The 17898-nt window shown below is 54.0% G+C and overlaps 1 protein-coding gene across 7 annotated transcripts in view; it reads right to left on the bottom strand.

The window, feature by feature from the left end:
- The window catches only part of OPCML (opioid binding protein/cell adhesion molecule like), a 464999-nt gene that overhangs the window by 8329 nt on the left and 438772 nt on the right, over window positions 1-17898 (bottom strand). For all 7 annotated transcript variants that reach the window (XM_064173259.1, XM_064173258.1, XM_064173261.1 and 4 more), the window contains one exon: window positions 6601-6833. In XM_064173259.1, the coding sequence (XP_064029329.1) occupies window positions 6601-6833 (233 nt within the window). The remainder of the gene's footprint in view (window positions 1-6600; window positions 6834-17898) is intronic.

The raw sequence follows: 17898 nt of genomic DNA, 5'->3' as shown, positions 1-17898 counted from the left end.
GCCTCTTTCTGCATTTTAATATCTGAAGGGGACCTACAGGAAGGCTGGGGAGGGGCTGTTTCCAAGGGCTGGTAGTGGCAGGACTAGGTGCAATGGTTTGAAACAGAGCAGGGGAGATTCAGGTTGGACATTAGGAGCAAGTTCTCAGAGTGAGGGCAGTGAAATGCTGGAAGAGGTTGGCCAGAGAGGCCCTACCCCTGGAGACACTGGAGGTGAAACTTGATGGGGTCATCAGTGACCTGATTTAGTTAAAGAGTCATACATCCATAGAATGGTTTGGGTTGGAAAGGACCTTAAAGATCATCTACTGCCAGCCCCTGCCATGGGCAGGGCTGCCTTCTATTACACCAGGTCACTGCAGGGAGGCTGGACAAGCTGAACTTCAAAGGGCCCTTCCAAGCCAATGCATTCTGTGATTCTGTGATATGCCTTCCCCAGATCTGCTCCTGTCTGGGGCTCACAGCCTTACAGGAGAGGTGCAGGCAGCAGCCATGAGCCATCTCCCAGCTGGGGGGCACCCAGGCAGAAATGGATGTGCACCCCTGCATCCAATTCACTCATGCTTGGATTCAGGGTGCAGGGGGACAGCCACAAGGATGCGCCTGGAAACCTGAGGTGACCACGCCCTGGCATCCCAGCGAGGCTGCAGAAGTGAGGGGGCACCAGAGGATGACAGCAGAGGTTTGAACAAGGTGTTGCTTCTCACCTCACAGATTCTCATCTCTGATCGAACCTGTCCTGATGACAGCCCAGCCCGGGAGGCTCCTCAGAGCTGATCTTATCGAGATAATGGATTAAGCACAGCCGACAGCTGCAGTTTGGTCAGCAGCAGGATTCCTGTCAACTTCCCCAGCCAGGCCAGCAGTGTGCAACGGAGCTGCTGCTGCTTCAGGCACTCCACAGGTGCTCTCTTCCAGGAGAAATCTTTGCTTTCCCTTCTCTGGGGCTTAACTGCTCTTTTTTCACAGCCCCTCCCTGGTAAAGCACACTTTGGGCAACAGGCAGGGCTGGTACCACATCTATTTCTAACCCATCCTCTCTGCCACACAGATGGGACTGCACAGGCACTGCTGAGGCTGCACCTCGAATGCTGGGTTCAGTTTTGGGTTCCTTACTCCAAGAAGGATATTGAGACGCTAGAGCAGGCCCAGAGGAGGGCAACAAAGCTGGCAAAGGGTCAGAAGAATAAGGCTGGGGAGGGGCAGCTGAGGGAGCTGAGGTTTAGTCTGGAGAAGAGCAGATTGAGGGAAAACTGTTGGAGAAGGTCCAAAGGAGGGCCACAAAGATGATCAGAGGACTTCAGCACCTGCCCTGTGGGGACAGCCTGTGGTAGTTGGGGCTGTTCAGCCTGGAGAAGGCTCCAGGGAGACCTTAGAGCAGCCTTCCAGTACCTGAAGGGGGCTACAGGAGAGCTGAGGAGAAACTGTTTACATGGGCTTGCAGTGACAGGACAAAGAGCAATGGTTTGGAAGTAGAGCAGAGTAGATTTTGATTGGACATTAGGAAGAAGCTCTTTACTAGGGGGGTGCTGAGACACTGGCACAGGTTGCCCAGAGACACTGTGGATGCCCCCTCCCTGGAAGTGTTTAAGACCAGGCTGGATGAAGCCTTGAGCAACCTGGTTTAGTGGAAGGTGTCCCTGCCCACAGCAGGGGCTTTGGAACTAGATCATCTTTAAAGGTCCCTTCCAGCTCAAGCCACTGCATGACTCCAAGCCTGACATCAGAGGAGCCAGCAAGGACCCTTCCACCCAAGCAAAGCAAACGTTGGCCACACCAGGGCCCCGAAGCATCGCGCAAATGAAGCAGGAAGATGATGCACCCAGGCAGCACCTCCTGACTGCTTGCTGTGCATCTTTTTTCACCAGGTTTTCACCCCGAGCTGGGGAAAGCAATAAAACAAGAACTGGCAGTGTTTTACCTACTGTGTAACCACCTGTCAGTAAATTTATGAACAATTAGGAAGTGAGAGTGCTTCCCAGGGAGCTATTTGCGCACACGCTAAAACGCTCTTTCTGCTCAGAACTGTAATGGGGAAACAACTTCTCCACTGCTCCTCCTCTTCCCCATTTTCCCTTTTTCTTTTTTTTCTTTCCAGTAATTAATCAGCTGCCACCATGTTCCCTTTCCTCAGCTCCTGGTCCTTGAGGCACATCCCCATACCTCCAACAGCTCTGCTGCTGCTGGCTCCTTTCCGTTCATCTCAAGAAGGCTCAAGAAAAAGGAGACTGAGGCTGCTCCCTGGGTGTTCCCCATCCCTTCTCCATACTCACAGAATGGTAGGGGTTGGAAGGGACCTCCAGAGATCATTGAGTCTAACCCCCATGCCAAAGAAGGATCACCTAGGGCAGGTCACACAGGAACACATCCTTCAAAGTCTCCATAGGAGTCTGCTCCAGGGCTCCAGCACCCTCACAGGATGTTTCACGTTGAGATGGAACTTCCTGGGCTCCAGTCTGTGTCCATTGCCCCTTGTCCTATCACAGGACACTTCTCCAGGCTAAGCAGCCCCATGGCTCTCAGCTTTCCCTCATCAGACAAATCTTCCAGCATCCTCACAGCCCCTGTTGGGCTTTCTCCAGTATATCCCTGTCCTTCTTGAACTGAGGAGCCCAGAACTGGACACACGACTCCAGATGTGGTCTCATCAGCACAGAGCAGAGGAGAAGGAGAACCTCCCTCATCCGTACACCATTGGCCTTCTTGGCCACCGGAGCACATTGCTGTCCCACAGACAACTCACTGTCCACTAAGACTCCAACATCCTTCTCCACGGAGCTGCTTTTCAGGAGGCCACCCCCTGCTCTGCACTGGTGCCCGAGCGCTGTTCTCCCCAGGTGAGTTCCGCCGTTCCAGAGGCAGGGCTGTGCTCCGTGCCAGCTGGCTCACCAATGCCCAGTTAGCAACCACGTTCAGGTCAATTAATTTATATCTGTGTTTTGCAAAAGCAGGAGTTGGCTGCCTGCAGTATTGATTCTTTGTCTCTGTGTTCAATCGGGTTTTAATTGTGCGACTGCGGGGCTCAGCCTCCCCTCCCGGCAGCGCGGCCGTAAATCTGCCGGGCAGCCGCACTCAGCGCTGGATGTCTCTCAGTGCTGTTATTAATATGTCTCGTGGATTGGCTCATTGCAGCAGCCCTTAACGAGGGCTTGTAAGAGCATGGATGGCAGGGAGCCAGAAGGGTTTTTGTCTCCCTGTTCCTCTTTCCCTTCAGGGAATGCCTTGTGTTGACGGCGTGGGTGCAGGAGTGCCTGCAGTGCTTTGTGGCCTGCCCCTGTGCTTTGGGGAGGGTTAGGACTGCAGAGCCAATTGGGGTTGAATTATGCTGCATCATCCTCCTCTCAGGGCAAAAAGGCTTCTTTGCTGTGAGGGTGCTGGAGCCCTGCAGCAGGCTGTCCAGACAACTTGTGGAGTCTCCTTCTCTGGACACTTTCAAGAGCTGCCCAGATGCCTTCCTGTGTGACCTGCCCTGGCAGGGAGGTTGGACTGAACTATCTCCAGAGGTCCCTTCCAACATCCACCATTCTACCATTCCATGATTCCATGCTTCTATGATTCTGTCATTCTAAGAGCTGCTGAGTTTGGAACAGACCTGTAAGATCAAGTCCAGCTGCCCACTTAGAGCTCACAGTGACCACTACAGCAAAGCCTCTGCACTGAAGGAGGGCTCCAAATGTCAGTTTTGAGGCCACATTTAACATTAGGAGAGAAAAGGAGCTTTGCTCCAGCCCAGTCACACACATGTGTGTGCAGCCAGGATGGAGCACATCCAAAGAACATTGCTCCCTTCCTCCCGGTGCAAAGCAAAGGACTGTGTGTGAGAGCTGACTCCTCCCTGATGTGCAAGCATGGAGACCACCATCCCTTGGCTGTGCCAGCAGTGCTGGTGGGTGATGCCACCAGAAAGGTCATGTTAGCTGCCATGGAACCGTACTGGAGCTGCACTGGGGACAGAGCAGAGAAAGATTTGCTTTGCTGGCAGCCACCATCAAGGGGACAGCAATGTGACATCTACAGACAGATTTCTGGGTCAGACCAGTTCACAGAATCATAGAACTGGTTTGCATAGAAAAGACCTCTAAGGTCACTGAGTCCAGCAGCTAGCCCAGCACCACCATGGCCACCCAATCATGTCCCAAAGTGCCACAGCCACACACTTCTTGAGCACCTCCAAGGATGGGCACTCTACCACCTCCCTGGGCAGCCTCTGCCAATCCCTGACCACTCCTGCAGCAAAGAAGTTGTTCCTAATCTCCAACCTAACTCTTCCCTGGCACAATTTCAGGCCATTTTCTGCAACCAGTGTAGCTGAAGCTTAACACTTGGGAAAAAAAAGAGCTTCTCAGCAAGGTCCACTTGACCTGTGCCTGCCTAACCACATATCCTCAGCTCTGCTCCAGCTTCTCCAGCTGTGGAGAAACAACACTGCTGAGAACCTCAGTCATTGCTGCAGAGAGTACAACTCAACCAGACTTGCTCAGTCCAGTGGAAAATTTCTCCCAGCACAAGTGAGAACACCTCACCACCAGACAGTCTCTCTGGATGCAAACTCTCTGTGGCCTTCACCCACCTGAGCCTGGTGTCTGAGTTTTTGGGCCCCTCTCTGAAAAGAGTCTGAGTGGAGTGGATGCTGAGCACTGCTGCTGGCTCACAGCATCAGAGAATGCGTCAGGTTGGAAGGGACTCTCAAAGGCCATCTTCACAGCATCACAGGATCAAGCAGGTTGAAAGAGACCTCCAAGCTCATCCAGCCCAACCTAGCACCCAGACCTATCCAGTCAACCAGACCATGGCACTAAGTGCCCCAGCCAGGCTTGGCTTCAACACCTCCAGAGATGATGCCTCCACCACCTCCCTGGGCAGCCCATTCCAATGCCAATCACTCTCTCTGCCAGGAACTACCCCCTAACATCCAGCCTGAACCTGCCCTGGCACAGCTTGAGGCTGTGTCCCCTTGTTCTGGCCCTGGGTGCCTGGCAGCAGAGCCCAACCCCACCTGGCTACAACCTCCCTTCAGGCAGTTGTGGAGAGCAATGATGTCTGCCCTGAGCCTCCTCTTCTCCAGGCTGCACAACCCCAGCTTGTCCAACTCCCCTTCGGTGAGCAGCAACATCTCCAACTAGATCAGGTTGCTTAGGACCCCAGCAAGGGCTCACCCCTTCAGGGCTCACCTGCTTTCATTAGGTGCAAAGCACTGGGGTACTTCACTGGTGTTGGCTGGCTGGATTAGCATGATTAGAGAGCAAACAGGATAAACAGATTAAACTTCACAGACAGTTAACATGCAGCTCAGAAAGGGGGAGAGGGAGAAGCCCATGGAAGGGGGATTGAGGGATGTTCCTAGCAGACCTCTGCTCCCCTCTTCCTGAGGCAAGCACTTCCCTCACCAGCCTAACCCAGTGTGAACACTGAGACGCTCCCACCCAGCCTGGAAACTTGTTGGACGGGGAGGCCACAAACAAACTCAGCTTCCTCCAAATGCATACAGACAGGCAGATCTGCATTGGGGGCTTCGTGGAGACCTGCCGAGGCTGAGGAATGGTTCAGATTTGCTCATTGCAAAATCAATACCCATCAGCTGTTGGAAATTAAAGGAAAGATTAGGTCCGGGTTTTATACGCGCTTTATTGTATTCCAAGAGCTTTCTACTCGCCCAGATAAATCTTCTTTAAGAGGATTAGGAAACTTTCATTATCTTTATCTAACCTGAACTAACACTAACTCTGAAAAATTAATCTAGAGGCCGGACAAAAGCCAGCAGCCGGTGCAAAGCCGCACGGATCCGGTGGCAGCAGCCACTGGAGTCTTACGGGAGCTCTCATCTGCCAGCACCCAGCTCTCCCTGTCAGAGCAGCCTCAGGAATGCTGCTCTGCAAGCCAGCAGCATCACCTACACCAACGTGCTCCTCTGCAAAGCCCTGTGCCAAAAGCCCCTCACACAACCTGCCCTCTCTCCCACTGAGGCTTGTGCCGTTGGGATCCACCGTGCCTGGCAGCATTTTGCTTTCAACTCTCCCTAAGCATTTCCAGACACTTGCCTGAGCATGTTTCTAGTGGCTCCTGAGCACAGCAAGCCAAGCATTGTGGTCCCAAGCAGCAGAGATGGGTCCTTCTCCTGCAGGAGCAGAAGGAAGGGGATGCCAGCCCCAGCTTCAGTTCTCTGGGGTTTGCTGCCCCATGTGACAATCACACAACACAGTAAGGTTGAGGTGATGCAAGTCCACCTCCTCCCAGGCACAGCAAGCACTTGTCCATAGCTCTGTCCTCACATCACTCAATCTTCAAGGCAATGGCTGTTGGTCTGAGCCCTCAGTCCCCATCACTAACAGGGTCTCTGAACCCCGTCACAAGCCCAGACATCCTTCTATAGCAAATCAGAGAATCGCCACTTGTTTCAGTTGGAAAAGCCCTCAAAGATCATCCAGTCCAACCACCAACCCAGCACCACCATGGCCATTAAACCATGGCCCAAAGTGCCATGGCCACACACTTAGTGAACACCTCCAGGGCTGGTGACTCCACCACCTCCATGGGCAGCCTGTGCCAATGCCTGACCAAACAGATCAAACCCTCTATTTGGCAACTGTCTGTCAGGACCTACCTTGCACGATGAGGTGGACACGTGAAGTCTTGGGGTGATTGTCTGTCTGCACGGAGCAGGTGTAGGGGCCCTCATCGTACACATCCACGTTGTGTATCTTGATGCTGTACTGGGTCTTGGTGTTGGAGACGATGACCACGCGGTTGTCTATGGACCACTTGTCATTGCCGGCGTACAGGATGGTGCTGCGGTTCAACCACGCCACCCGCGTCACCCGCTCATCCACGGTACACCTGCAGAGGGAGGCACGCAGCGTCACAAGCCTGCCACACAGGCCACAGCAAGGATCTTGCCTCCCGAAAAGGGGACAGCAGTGGGATAGCAGCTGCAGGGCTGAGTCTCCTCCCTGCACAGCACCACCGCTGGTGAGGAGTTTCATTTGAACATGAGGAGGTATTAGGAAGTTTCATAGGATCACAGAATCAGCCAGGTTGGAAGAGAGCTCCAAGCTCAGCCAGCCCAAACTAGCACCCAGGCCTGGCCAATCAACCAGACCATGGCACTAAGTGCCCCAGCCAGGCTTGGCTTCAACACCTCCAGGCACGGTGCCTCCACCACCTCCCTGGGCAGCCCATTCCAATGCCAATCACTCTCTCTGCCAGGAACTACCCCCTAACACCCAGCCTGAACCTGCCCTGGCACAGCTTGAGGCTGTGTCCCCTTGTCCTGGCCCTGGCTGCCTGGCAGAAGAGACCAACCTCCAGCTGGCTACAGCCTCCCTGCAGGCAGCTGCAGGCAGCAATGAGCTCTGCCCTGAGCCTCCTCTGCTGCAGGCTGCACCCCCCCAGCTCCCTCAGCCTCTCCTCACAGGGCTGTGCTCCAGGCCCCTCCCCAGCTCTGGCGCCCTCCTGTGGACACCTTCCAGTATCTCAACATCTCTCTGCAATGGAGGAGCCCAGAACTGGACACAGCACTCAAGGGGTGGCCTGAGCAGTGCTGAGCACAGGGGCAGAAGAACCTCCCTTGTCCTGCTGCCCACACTGCTCCTGAGCCAGTCCAGGATGCCATTGGCTCTGCTGCCCACCTGGGCAGTGCTGCCTCCTCTGCAGCTCCTCTCTCCCAGCACCCCCAGCTCCCTCTCTGCCTGGCTGCTCTCAGCCACTCTGGCCCCAGCCTGTAGTGCTGCTTGGGGTTGTTGTGGCCAAAGTGCAGAACCCTGCACTTGGCCTTGGTCAGGCTCATCCCACTGGCCTCTGCCCACCCATCCACCCCAGTGGGGGTCTCCTTCTCTGGAGACTCAAGACCTGTCTGGCTGCGTTCCTGTGTGATCTGTGTTAGATGGGATGGTCCTGCTCTGGCAGGGGGGTTGGACTGGACGATCTCTCTGGGTCCCTTCCAACCCCCACCATGCTGTGATCTGTGATCTCGTACTACAGAGCCGAGGAACCAGGCAGGACAATCGCACTCGGCACGGACGCTGCGCTCGCCCTTCTCCGCCACTCTCCCAGCTCGGGCTCGCTGCACGCTGAGGGTCTGGGATGAAGCTGTAAGGGCGCTGACAGCTGTGCCCCCGGCAGGGCCCTCCAGCCATCCCCGGGGGGATGCACGCCCCCGCCGCCGGGGCACACGCGAGGGGAGAGGGCGGGAGCCACTCAGGCAGCGGAGAAGAGAAGGGAACATTTGGATAAGCAGCTGTAAATCCAACAAGTGCCTCGAAAACACAACGTGGTCGTTGCCATTATTTATTTCCTGCCTGGCCCCCACCCTCCCTGCTTTGAGACTGGGGCTCGGCAGCTCTGCTGCACGCCGCTGACTGAACTTGGCAAAGAACAGAGGCGGGGGAAGGGAGTTACAACGCTCCCGGAGAACATGGCTTTTGCAGTCCCTTTGATAGATTCTCCTCAATATATTTAGTTGTGGCCTTCTCTGGCACCTGCAGCGAAACCACCCAGCATTTGGCTAAATTAACAGCTTGGCATTTCTCCTGAGCCTCGCCTCTCCCACCCGAGGACCCAAGGGGAGCACGAAAACAAACTGGGAAAGCCAAGCTCGGTGCAGGCTTGTGCGGCAGTGGCAGCACTGCTGCAGTTCTCTGCAGCCAAGAGCTCAGGAAAAGGCACCTACAGTCAATCAGCAAAGCCGTGCGAGTCCCTCTCCACATGCCCGTAAATTCCAAGATGGGCTGCTGGCTGTCCCCATGCCCATCCCCTCTGCTGCAGTGGCTTCGGGGGTGTTATACATCTCCCTCGCTGGGACCGCAGAGTGTCACCCCGATCGAGGCTATTAATCGGGCAGAGGGAAGGGGTGACACTCGGCACGTCGGAGGGTCCCCCGGGGTGCTCGGTTCAGAGGAACGAGCCATACATCCTCCTGCAAACTAGTCGTTTTCCTCTTGCAGGAGCTGTACGTCTCCGCCAGCCACATCCCGTATGGCTGCTGGGGAAGACGGATGGCTCTCCGTGCCCGCTGCCGCGCTGCCGGCTCGGCTCCGGCGGACCGAGGCGGCCCCGTGCCGGCGCACGGCGGCGTCCTTGTCGGGGAGCCGAGCCCTCCCTTCGCTCAAATTAACTGGGGGAGAGCTAAGCGCAGCCGAGTTAAGTTCAGCCCTGGGGGATTCCAGTCTAGTGGACTATTACTGCTGTCTCACTTCATTATAATGAATAATAAAGAGATACTTACACACGGCTTCTGTAAATTATTCATTGCGTGCACCGCCAGAATCAGGGCAGCAATATGTAAAACAGACAACGTGCGTGTCTGCGCGCACAGAAAGAGCCAGACTACAGCCCTGCCAGCGCCTCTTGGGTCCCCTCATTAGGGGTGAAGCACAAGGACTTGGGTTTGAAGTGACAGCGATGAGGAGCCCGTGTCGTTACCAGGCACATTCCGCTGTTGTTGCCCAGCTCTGGCTGGTGCGTACCAGGGGTGCTTCCCGGGGAGATGCGGGGCCGAGCCAGCGCTCCTGAGAACTACGATCACTCATTCTACGTTTACTGCTCAGATTTGTGTCTCAGAGCCCACCTGGAGAAGCGCAGAGATGCCCATAACATGGACAGAGATGCTCATGGAAGGAAGAGCCAGAACGGCAGCACCCTCCCTTGCCTGCAGTGCTTGGTGATTCACTCCAAGTGAATGAGCAGAACAAGATTTAGTCCAAGAGCGAGGAGGCAAAGGCAACGGCTTCTTGTTTCCACGTGTAGTGGGTGGAAGAACTGAACTTCTCTCCCCCCAGTACTGAAATTTACCAGACCAGCTCAGACGGCTTGGAAGTAGGATAAAGCTCTATTTACAGCCAAGCTACATCTACAAGCATATGCACACAGTACAGGCACAAGTATTTACCGTTGTAGACAATTAAAAAGTAATACAGAAACCCAAATTCCCTCCTGGACAAAAAAAAAAGAAGCCCAGAAGAGGCCCCAAGACCCTCTCTCTCTCTCTCTCTCTCTTTCTCCCTGCTATGCTTCAGGCTCACTCTTCAGCTCTGTGTTGCCACACAACAGCTGATATGGGACCGAGTCCCTTCCTGCACCTCCTAGCAACGTGCCAGAGCAACCACCAGCATCTCCATCCGCCAGCAATCACCATCCATCAGCTGCCACAGACAACTCCTTACCTTCCCACCACAAGTTCTCCTGCTCTCTGGGATTTAGTGCTTTGAAGGCAAATATTGACCAACACCCCAGCACAAGGAACACCCTGCCAAGTTCTCTACCCAATGCAGAAAGTGATCTCTCTTACCCACTAAGCTGCCTGCGCTCCCTTGGCTGCAGAGCTGTCTTTGCTACCTCTTCCAATTGACCAGGATTATGATAATGTCTCCAGTAAGCAAACAGGTAAAGAGACTTCTGCAAGTGTTTAGATAGAGGAGACAAGCTCTGACAAAGCTGGATAATAAAGTGGGCCAGGAGGTTTTCCCTTGAAGGGATCTAATTAAGAACAAAGACAAACCCCCATTAACAGTCTCCTGAAGGCACCGTATCCATCTCCAGAAGAAACCCTGCCTCGTGAGTCCAGAAGGGACAAAAGACAATAAAGCACCTGTCAGACAGGAGGGAAATAAACCCATCCTGGAGAAAACCTAGCAGCAAGGCAGTGGGAATATCTCAGAACTGATATTGTCAGTTGAGCCCCTGGCACCCACTCTACCCACGCTCCCCTTTCTCATGCAACGTGACCCATCCTGTCTGCTCCTCCATCTCTGCAAGCAGCTTAGACTCTTGCTGCATTCCAGCTGAGACTTTTAATGCCTTCAGTCCTTCAGCTGCCTCCCACTGTACCCTCTCTCCCCCACAGCAGCTTGCTGGGATGCTGGCCTTCACCTGAGCTCCAGCCCCCAACTCTCCCACCGATACACAAAGTCTGTCGGGCGGTGAACCTGAACGCAGCAGCACGACAAGATGCATGAGGCAGGGAGCTGGGGGCAGTGGTGCTGTGCTGCTTCCCCTCTAATTGCCCCTATCCCTCATCCTGAAATGCTAATTTTAAGGTTTGCTGAGGAGTTCTTTCACTTAGTGTCACCAATACAGATAACTCCACCGATGTGCTCTTTGCATTCAGCAGCACAAAGCGACCATCTCCCTCCTCCTGGACCTATTAAGAGAGCTTCCTGCATCGCTCCCACAGCAGGTTCCTGCCCAGACCCATCAATGACACTGACAGCGCTTTTCCAACACAAGGAACATGACATAACACTCACTGTCTTCATCCCTTGCCTTCCCTGGTCCACCACAGGGATGTTCCCTGCACTGCTGACTTGGCCAAGCCTGAGTGCCAAGCCTGGGTATTGAGGTTGTGCATCCCGTGGTGAGTGGGATACCATGTTCAGGGTCAACACAAGTTTTCTGACACTAGTTTGGAAGCATAAATGACACTCAAAGGGTTGGAGGCATAAAGCAAGTATCTATTTTGCACCCTCTCTCTCTGGGTGCAAAACAGCCCAAAGGATGGGATGCTCAGGACTCCAAAATGCTGATGCACGTCCTGAGCAGTCCAGGAGATCAGTCCACACTCACAGAGTCTAGTAGAAGAGGTGTCCCTGCCCACAGCAGAGCAGTTGGAACTAGATAATCTTTAAGCTCCCTTTCACCCCAAATCATTCTATGATTCCATGATCCAAGACAAGAGGCTTTGGAGAGATGTTCATCTTTGGATCAACCCAAAAGCCTCCTGCTCCTTTATGCCATGCTCTACTTTTCCATGCTTCTACAGCCCTTCAACCCCAAGCTGCTTTTCTCCCCTGCAGACAATACCCTTCCTCGAGATGATAAATGGAGTGTCAAGCCCAGTTGCAGACTGGCTGCTTGACCCAGTTTTCAGCAGCCAAAATAGCTCAACCAGACTGGGAAGGAAGCCCCCCTGACAGCAGCAGGGTGGTGCTTCACCCTTCATGCTCAAATGCCCATCAGAGGGGTAAGGTCATCACCCCAGCACCCTTGGCTTTGAGGAGAAATTGTTAATTACATTTGCAGGGGACTCCCAATGGGATTTCTCCTTCACCTCTGGGCCTCACCCCAGCTGCAGAGTTGCTGGCTGCGAACGCCTTTCATTCCAGACAGCTGGAGCAAAGGCAGAGGAGATTTATTTGCCATCCCGCAAACAAACACCCTTCCTCGGAAGCAAACACAAAAGAGCAGAACCTGGCTGCGCTCCCGCTTCCTTAAGGATGCAAATGAGAAGCAGGCCGTCCAAAGGCGGCGGCTCCTCTAATCTGTTCCCCACAATGAGAGCCCTCACCTCAGCCGCGGCTACGGCAGCGTCCGCGGCGTGCAGCTCAGCCTCTCCCACCGCTCCCCGAGGGCAGGACTCCGCCGTCTTCGCTTCCATCACTGTCAGCCCTGAGAGTTACTCTCAGTGCGGCGGGCGGGACGCACTTTGTCTTCATTCCCGATCCCTTCCCAAGGCAGCCGATCTCCTCCGAGGCACTCGCCGTATCCTCACTCCTATCCCTCCCATCCATCCTGCTGCCTGGATGCACCACACCACCCCACATCATCCCGGCACCCCCTGGATGGACAAGACACACAACGTGTCATTGGCATTGCCCAGTACCACCACCTCCTGCCCAGCCCTCGCCACTAACTCAGCACATAGCAACCCATAATCCGTGTTCCCTGGAGCAAGAAAAGAGTGCAGGATGCTGGACATGAACTGCTGGAGAATCACAGAACAGCAAGGGCTGGAAAGGACCTCGAAAGATCACTGAGTCCAACCCCCCTGCCACAATAGGTCACAAAGGAACACATCCAGACAGGTTTTGAATGTCTCCAGAGAAGGAAGGTCCAGAGGAGGCCACAGAGATGATCAGAGGGCTGGAGAACCTCCCTGTGGGGACAGGCTGAGGCAGCTGGGGCTGTGCAGCCTGCAGAAGGTTCCAGGGAGACCTTACAGCAGCCTTCCAGTACCTGAGGGGGGCTGCAGGAGAGCTGGGGAGGGACTTCTGACAAGGGCTGGGAGTGACAGGACAAGAGGCAATGGCTTTGAGATGGAAGAGGGGAGAGTGAGAGTGGAGACGGGGAAGAAATTGTTTAGAACGAGGGCGAGGAGACACTGGCACAGGTTGCCCAGGGATGCTGTGGATGACCTCTCTGTAAAGGTGTTCAGGACCAGGCTGGATGAGGCCTTGAGCAAGCTGTGCTGGTGGGAAGTGTCCCTGCCCCTGGTGGAGGGGTTGGCAGTAGATGATCTTTAAGGTGTCTTCCAACCCAAACAGTTCAGCAATTCTATCCACAGGGAGCTTGGCCAGCCTGAACCCTTCTCCTTCTCCCCACATCATACATCAGTCACCCTGACCACCTCTCAGAGCATCCCACACCACAGCTCTCACTCTCTGCAAGCTCCATTAATTGCCTGCTCCATTACTACTGCATCCCTCTGCCTTTCTGAGTGCTCCCAGCACTGTTCCTACAAACTCCAGACCACCAGCAAACCCTTCTACACAAACCACCCTCTCCCTAGTGCCCTCCAAAATACCCTCCTGCCCTGCCCAGGGGCACAGGGCTTATCAGGGAGGGTTTCTCCTCTTCCACTCCCCAGCAGTGCTGAGCTGTCTGCCCGCTGCTGAGCGCCAGAAGAGAGACTGCTCCTGGTGCAAACTCCAAGCCCATACTGAGACATTAGAGGGTGCTAAATATAAAATATCCATCTGCAAAGATAATAAGGCTGTGAGGGCAGGGGCTGCTGAGTTGCTCCATTTCAGATAGTTTAATGGTGTTTTGGTCCATGACTGCAGCTCCCAGACATTAGAATGATAACAAGATGATGAGAGAGGCGGGAGCTGTCTGCATGAGGCATAAGAAATCAAGGACAAGAGCTCACTGTGCAGCTTCCGAGGGGCCCACACCACCCAAAACAACACCCAGCACAGGAGGACTTGGAACTGTTGGAGCAGGTCCAGAGGAGGCCACAAAGATGATCAGAGGGCTGGAGAACCTCTCCTATGGGGACAGCCTGAGGGGTTTGGGGCTCTTCAGCCTGGAGAAGAAAAGCTTCAAGGACACTTCAGAGTGGCCTTCCAGTGTCCCAGTCCATGCCAGGGGGGTTGAATCTAGATGATCATTAAGGTCTCTTCCAACCCAAACCATTCTCAGGGCTCTGAGTGGGCTCTGTGACAACCGGAGGGATGCAAAGCTTGTGCCTGATGCTACATCCCCACCATGCCTGCACTGATGACATGGGGAGGGCAATCTTGTGCCCACCTTTGGCCTCACAGGGGCTTGACCTGCACCCCAGTCTGGGAATTACGGAGCCAGATACTTGTGCAGGCAGCACAGCCTGATTCTAATGTCAGTGCAGGCAGAACTGTGCAGCAGATGGCTTCCAAAATAGATTTGGTCAGGCATTGCAACAGGCTGCCCAGGGAGCTGGTGGAGTCACTGTCCCTGGAGGTGTTTAAAAGAAATGTGTGGCCATGGTGCTTTGGGGGATGGTTTAGTGGCCATGGAGGTGTTAGCTTGAGGGTTGGGCCCAAAGCTCTTAGAGGTCTTTTCCAACTGAAACAATCCCATGATTCCATGAAAGCAGAGTGTAGTTTGCATGGGAAGCATGGCAAGCTGCCTTGCTCCCTGACCACATCTTCTCCCTAAAGCCATTCCTGGGATTTTCTGAGTTAATGCTCCCCACGGAGCAGATCCAGACACCAGAGTCAGCTGCTGCAGTGAGCGAGGCTTTGCCTTTGCTCCTAAAGCTCCCTGTCCATGCCACATGGCTTTCACTTCCAGCTTGAGGAGACACACACCACCCCGACAGCGTCAGCAGCAAGGGGGAGGGAAATACGAGGTGGCAGCACAAGGGCTAAGGCAGGAAGCCTCTGGCTAGAGCGGACCAATGGAGGTGTTTACAGAGTAGCTGGCACTGAAATGCTAACGTCAGCCACAGTCGATGCTGGCACTGAGCAGGCGCAGACAGTCCAGGAAACACTCAGACGCTGGAGGAAGTGCAGTGAAGCATCTTCCTTTGCCCAAAACAGTACCCAGGGGATCACTCCCTCCCCAGTCCCTGACAGACACTGACTTCCAATTTGGTCATGGCCACCAAGCCACCTTGTGGTTTGGAGATGGCTGGGAGGTCTTCCCAGCTCCTCTCCAAAGACACAGTTGATATTCACTGGTACTTACCATCAAGGAACCACAGAATGGCTTGAGTTGGAAAGGACTTTAAAGATCCAGCACCCCTGCCATGGGCTGGGCCATCTTCCACCAGATCAGGTTGTTCAAAGCCATACCCAGCCTGCTCTTAAACACTTCTAGGGATGAGGCATCGACAACTTCTCTGAGCAACACATTCCAGTGTCTCACCACCCTCACAGCAAAGAACTTCTTCCTAATGTCCAGTCTAAATCTACCCTGCTCTGGTTTCAAACCATTCCCCCTCATCCTATCACCACATGCCCTTACAAAAAGTCCCTCTCCAGCTCTCCTGATGTTTCCATCAGCAGAGAGCTGCCTCCTTCCTGGGGAAACCCAATTCCTCTCTACCTTACACCAGGGCTCTGCTCTACATCCCATCAGGGAAGATATAACCCAATGAGAGATGCTTCCAGCACCATCACCACATTGAAGGTGCTGATTAAGGGCCATGATGCTGCAGCCCCCCCTGCTCATAGCAGAGCCCCGCACCTCAATCAGTGCCCATGCTCGGATTCAATCAGCACTCATCTCACACAATGCAGCACCTGCTCCCCGCCTGATTTCTAGTGTTCTTCAATCAAAAGGAGGAGAAGAAACTCAGGGCTCATTGCTGGCAGTGTGAGCAGACCCAAAGAGTTGAGAACCTGGAGCCTTCCCTGCATGCAGCAGAGGTTTTGGGCTTGGCAAGGGCTTTTAGCTGTTTTTTGGTGTCCACAGAGAAGAGGGAGAGGCAGAAATAACTGGTGCCATGCAGGCAGGACCAGTAATTAACTCACAGCTACTCAAGTCTCCAACCACTATGATTCACTCATCCTGGTGACCACCTCCATCCTGGCCAGGCAAGGGAGCCACTTTCACACAAACACAGAGTCACAGACTGGCAGGGGTTGGAAAGGACCTCTGGAGGTCATCATCCAGCCCCCTGCCAAGGTAGGTTCACCTAGAGAAGGCCACACAGGAACATAACCAGGCAGACTTTGACTCCACCACCTCTGTGAGCAGCCTTTCAACCCAAGGAGAGAGTGGTCACAGCTCCAGCAGCTTCCCAGAGCCACCAAAGAAGAAAGGATGTTGACAGCCTGAATAAAACATCTCCTGTACAGCTGGAACGACACAATCACAGATCTGTCCCTGGCTTGCAAGAAGGAAAAATTGGTCTGGAGCAGCCCTGATGCAGGACAGGTTAGCAAGGAGCAAGGGGGTGGCAGAAGGGCTGCAGGTGACTGCCCCAAAATGGGTCTCTGGGTGAAACAACAGCACACTTGGGTAGAAACCTGGTCAGGTCTCCATGGCAAGTGGTCCTCATACTCTGGGTTGGCCTGCCTGGCCCCAGCACCCTCCCAGGCAGAAGCAAAGGGGGAAGCAAAACTCTTCTCCCAAGCCTCTGTTAATTACCACCAAAAATATATTTGTCATGAGACTCCTGCTCCTCTCTTTGCAGCTCTTAAGGGTAATGGAGAGGTTTCAGTCTTTGGAGGATAAGTCTCAGGCTCTTGGCTGCTTGCCCAGGAGGATTATTTTACATCAGGTTGAGTTCTGTAGTAATTATCTTCAAAACAGCTGGACTGCTGGATAAACTGCCTGGCTCTTAATGCACAATACAGGAGCAAACACAGAGAATTAAACTGCAATTTCAGACAGGCCTGGCAGATAGGTGGAAAAACCACTCACCAGTGCTCTGGACTCTGAGGCTCAGGGGCTCCTCACACCTCTAGGGTAGGAAGGCATTTTCTCACTTGGAAATCAATTCAAACATCCCCAGAGACTGTGAGGAGGGGGGAAAAAAGATTCCAGATGAAGATGTTTCACCCCTAAGCTCTGAGTAGAGAAAAATCAGCACCCTCCTGGCTGGAAGGTGAAGAGGGATTTGATCCTGGCTGGGAGCCTGCTGCTGTGCACAGCCCACACTTCCCAAGTGCTCTGCTCCACACTGCATCCCTCAGGCCTGGGCGTTCCTTCTAGCACCTTGTGTAGCCCATCCCAGCATGATGAAGGGGACAACAGATGGACAAAGAGCAAGCATCTTCATCCCAATCACCAGGCAATCCACTGGGATGGTACTGAGGTCCAAAATCATAGCCCACAAAATGCTTTGGGTTGGAAAGGACCTTAATAATACAGTTACAACTCACCTGCCATGGGTAGGGACACCTCCTATCAGCCCACGCTGCTCAAGGCCTCATCCAAACTGGCCTTAAATGCCTCCAGGGAAGGGACATCCCTGGGCAGCCTGTGCCAGTGTCTCACCACCCTCACTCTAAAGAGTTTCTTCCCAATCTTCACTCTCACTCTCCCTTCTCCCAGCTCAAAGCCATTGTCCCTTGTCCTGTCGTGCCCAGCCCTTTGCCAGCTGAAGTTACCACTACCCTGAGACGACAACAGGAACCAACCAAAGACTTCACCCAGGGGTACCCCCACCGAAAGCATCGCCCAGAGCCGGGGTCCCGACCCCAGCAACCCCCCGCGGCGGCCGCGCTCCTGCCTGCAATTAGGGGGTTTATTTGTTTGAGTGGTACGTGGATCCAGCAAATTACATTATCAGATGATCACCCTGCTTCTGATTTATTCCTTCTTTGTTCTTCAAGTCTTCGTACATCTGAGCAATTAACCTCTCCAAGAGCTGGAGAACACATAATTATCCTCATTTGTCTGAACGTCACCAAGATGGTTGCCTTTCAATTAACCTTCTGGGAGCGCGGGGAAGTTGGACTGATACAGTGATCATTCCCAA

This window comes from Pogoniulus pusillus, chromosome 38 (genome assembly GCF_015220805.1).
Source record: "Pogoniulus pusillus isolate bPogPus1 chromosome 38, bPogPus1.pri, whole genome shotgun sequence".
NCBI classification, from domain to species: domain Eukaryota; kingdom Metazoa; phylum Chordata; class Aves; order Piciformes; family Lybiidae; genus Pogoniulus; species Pogoniulus pusillus.
Note: the sequence above shows the minus strand (reverse complement) of the source record. Positions and strands in the feature narration are given on the sequence as shown.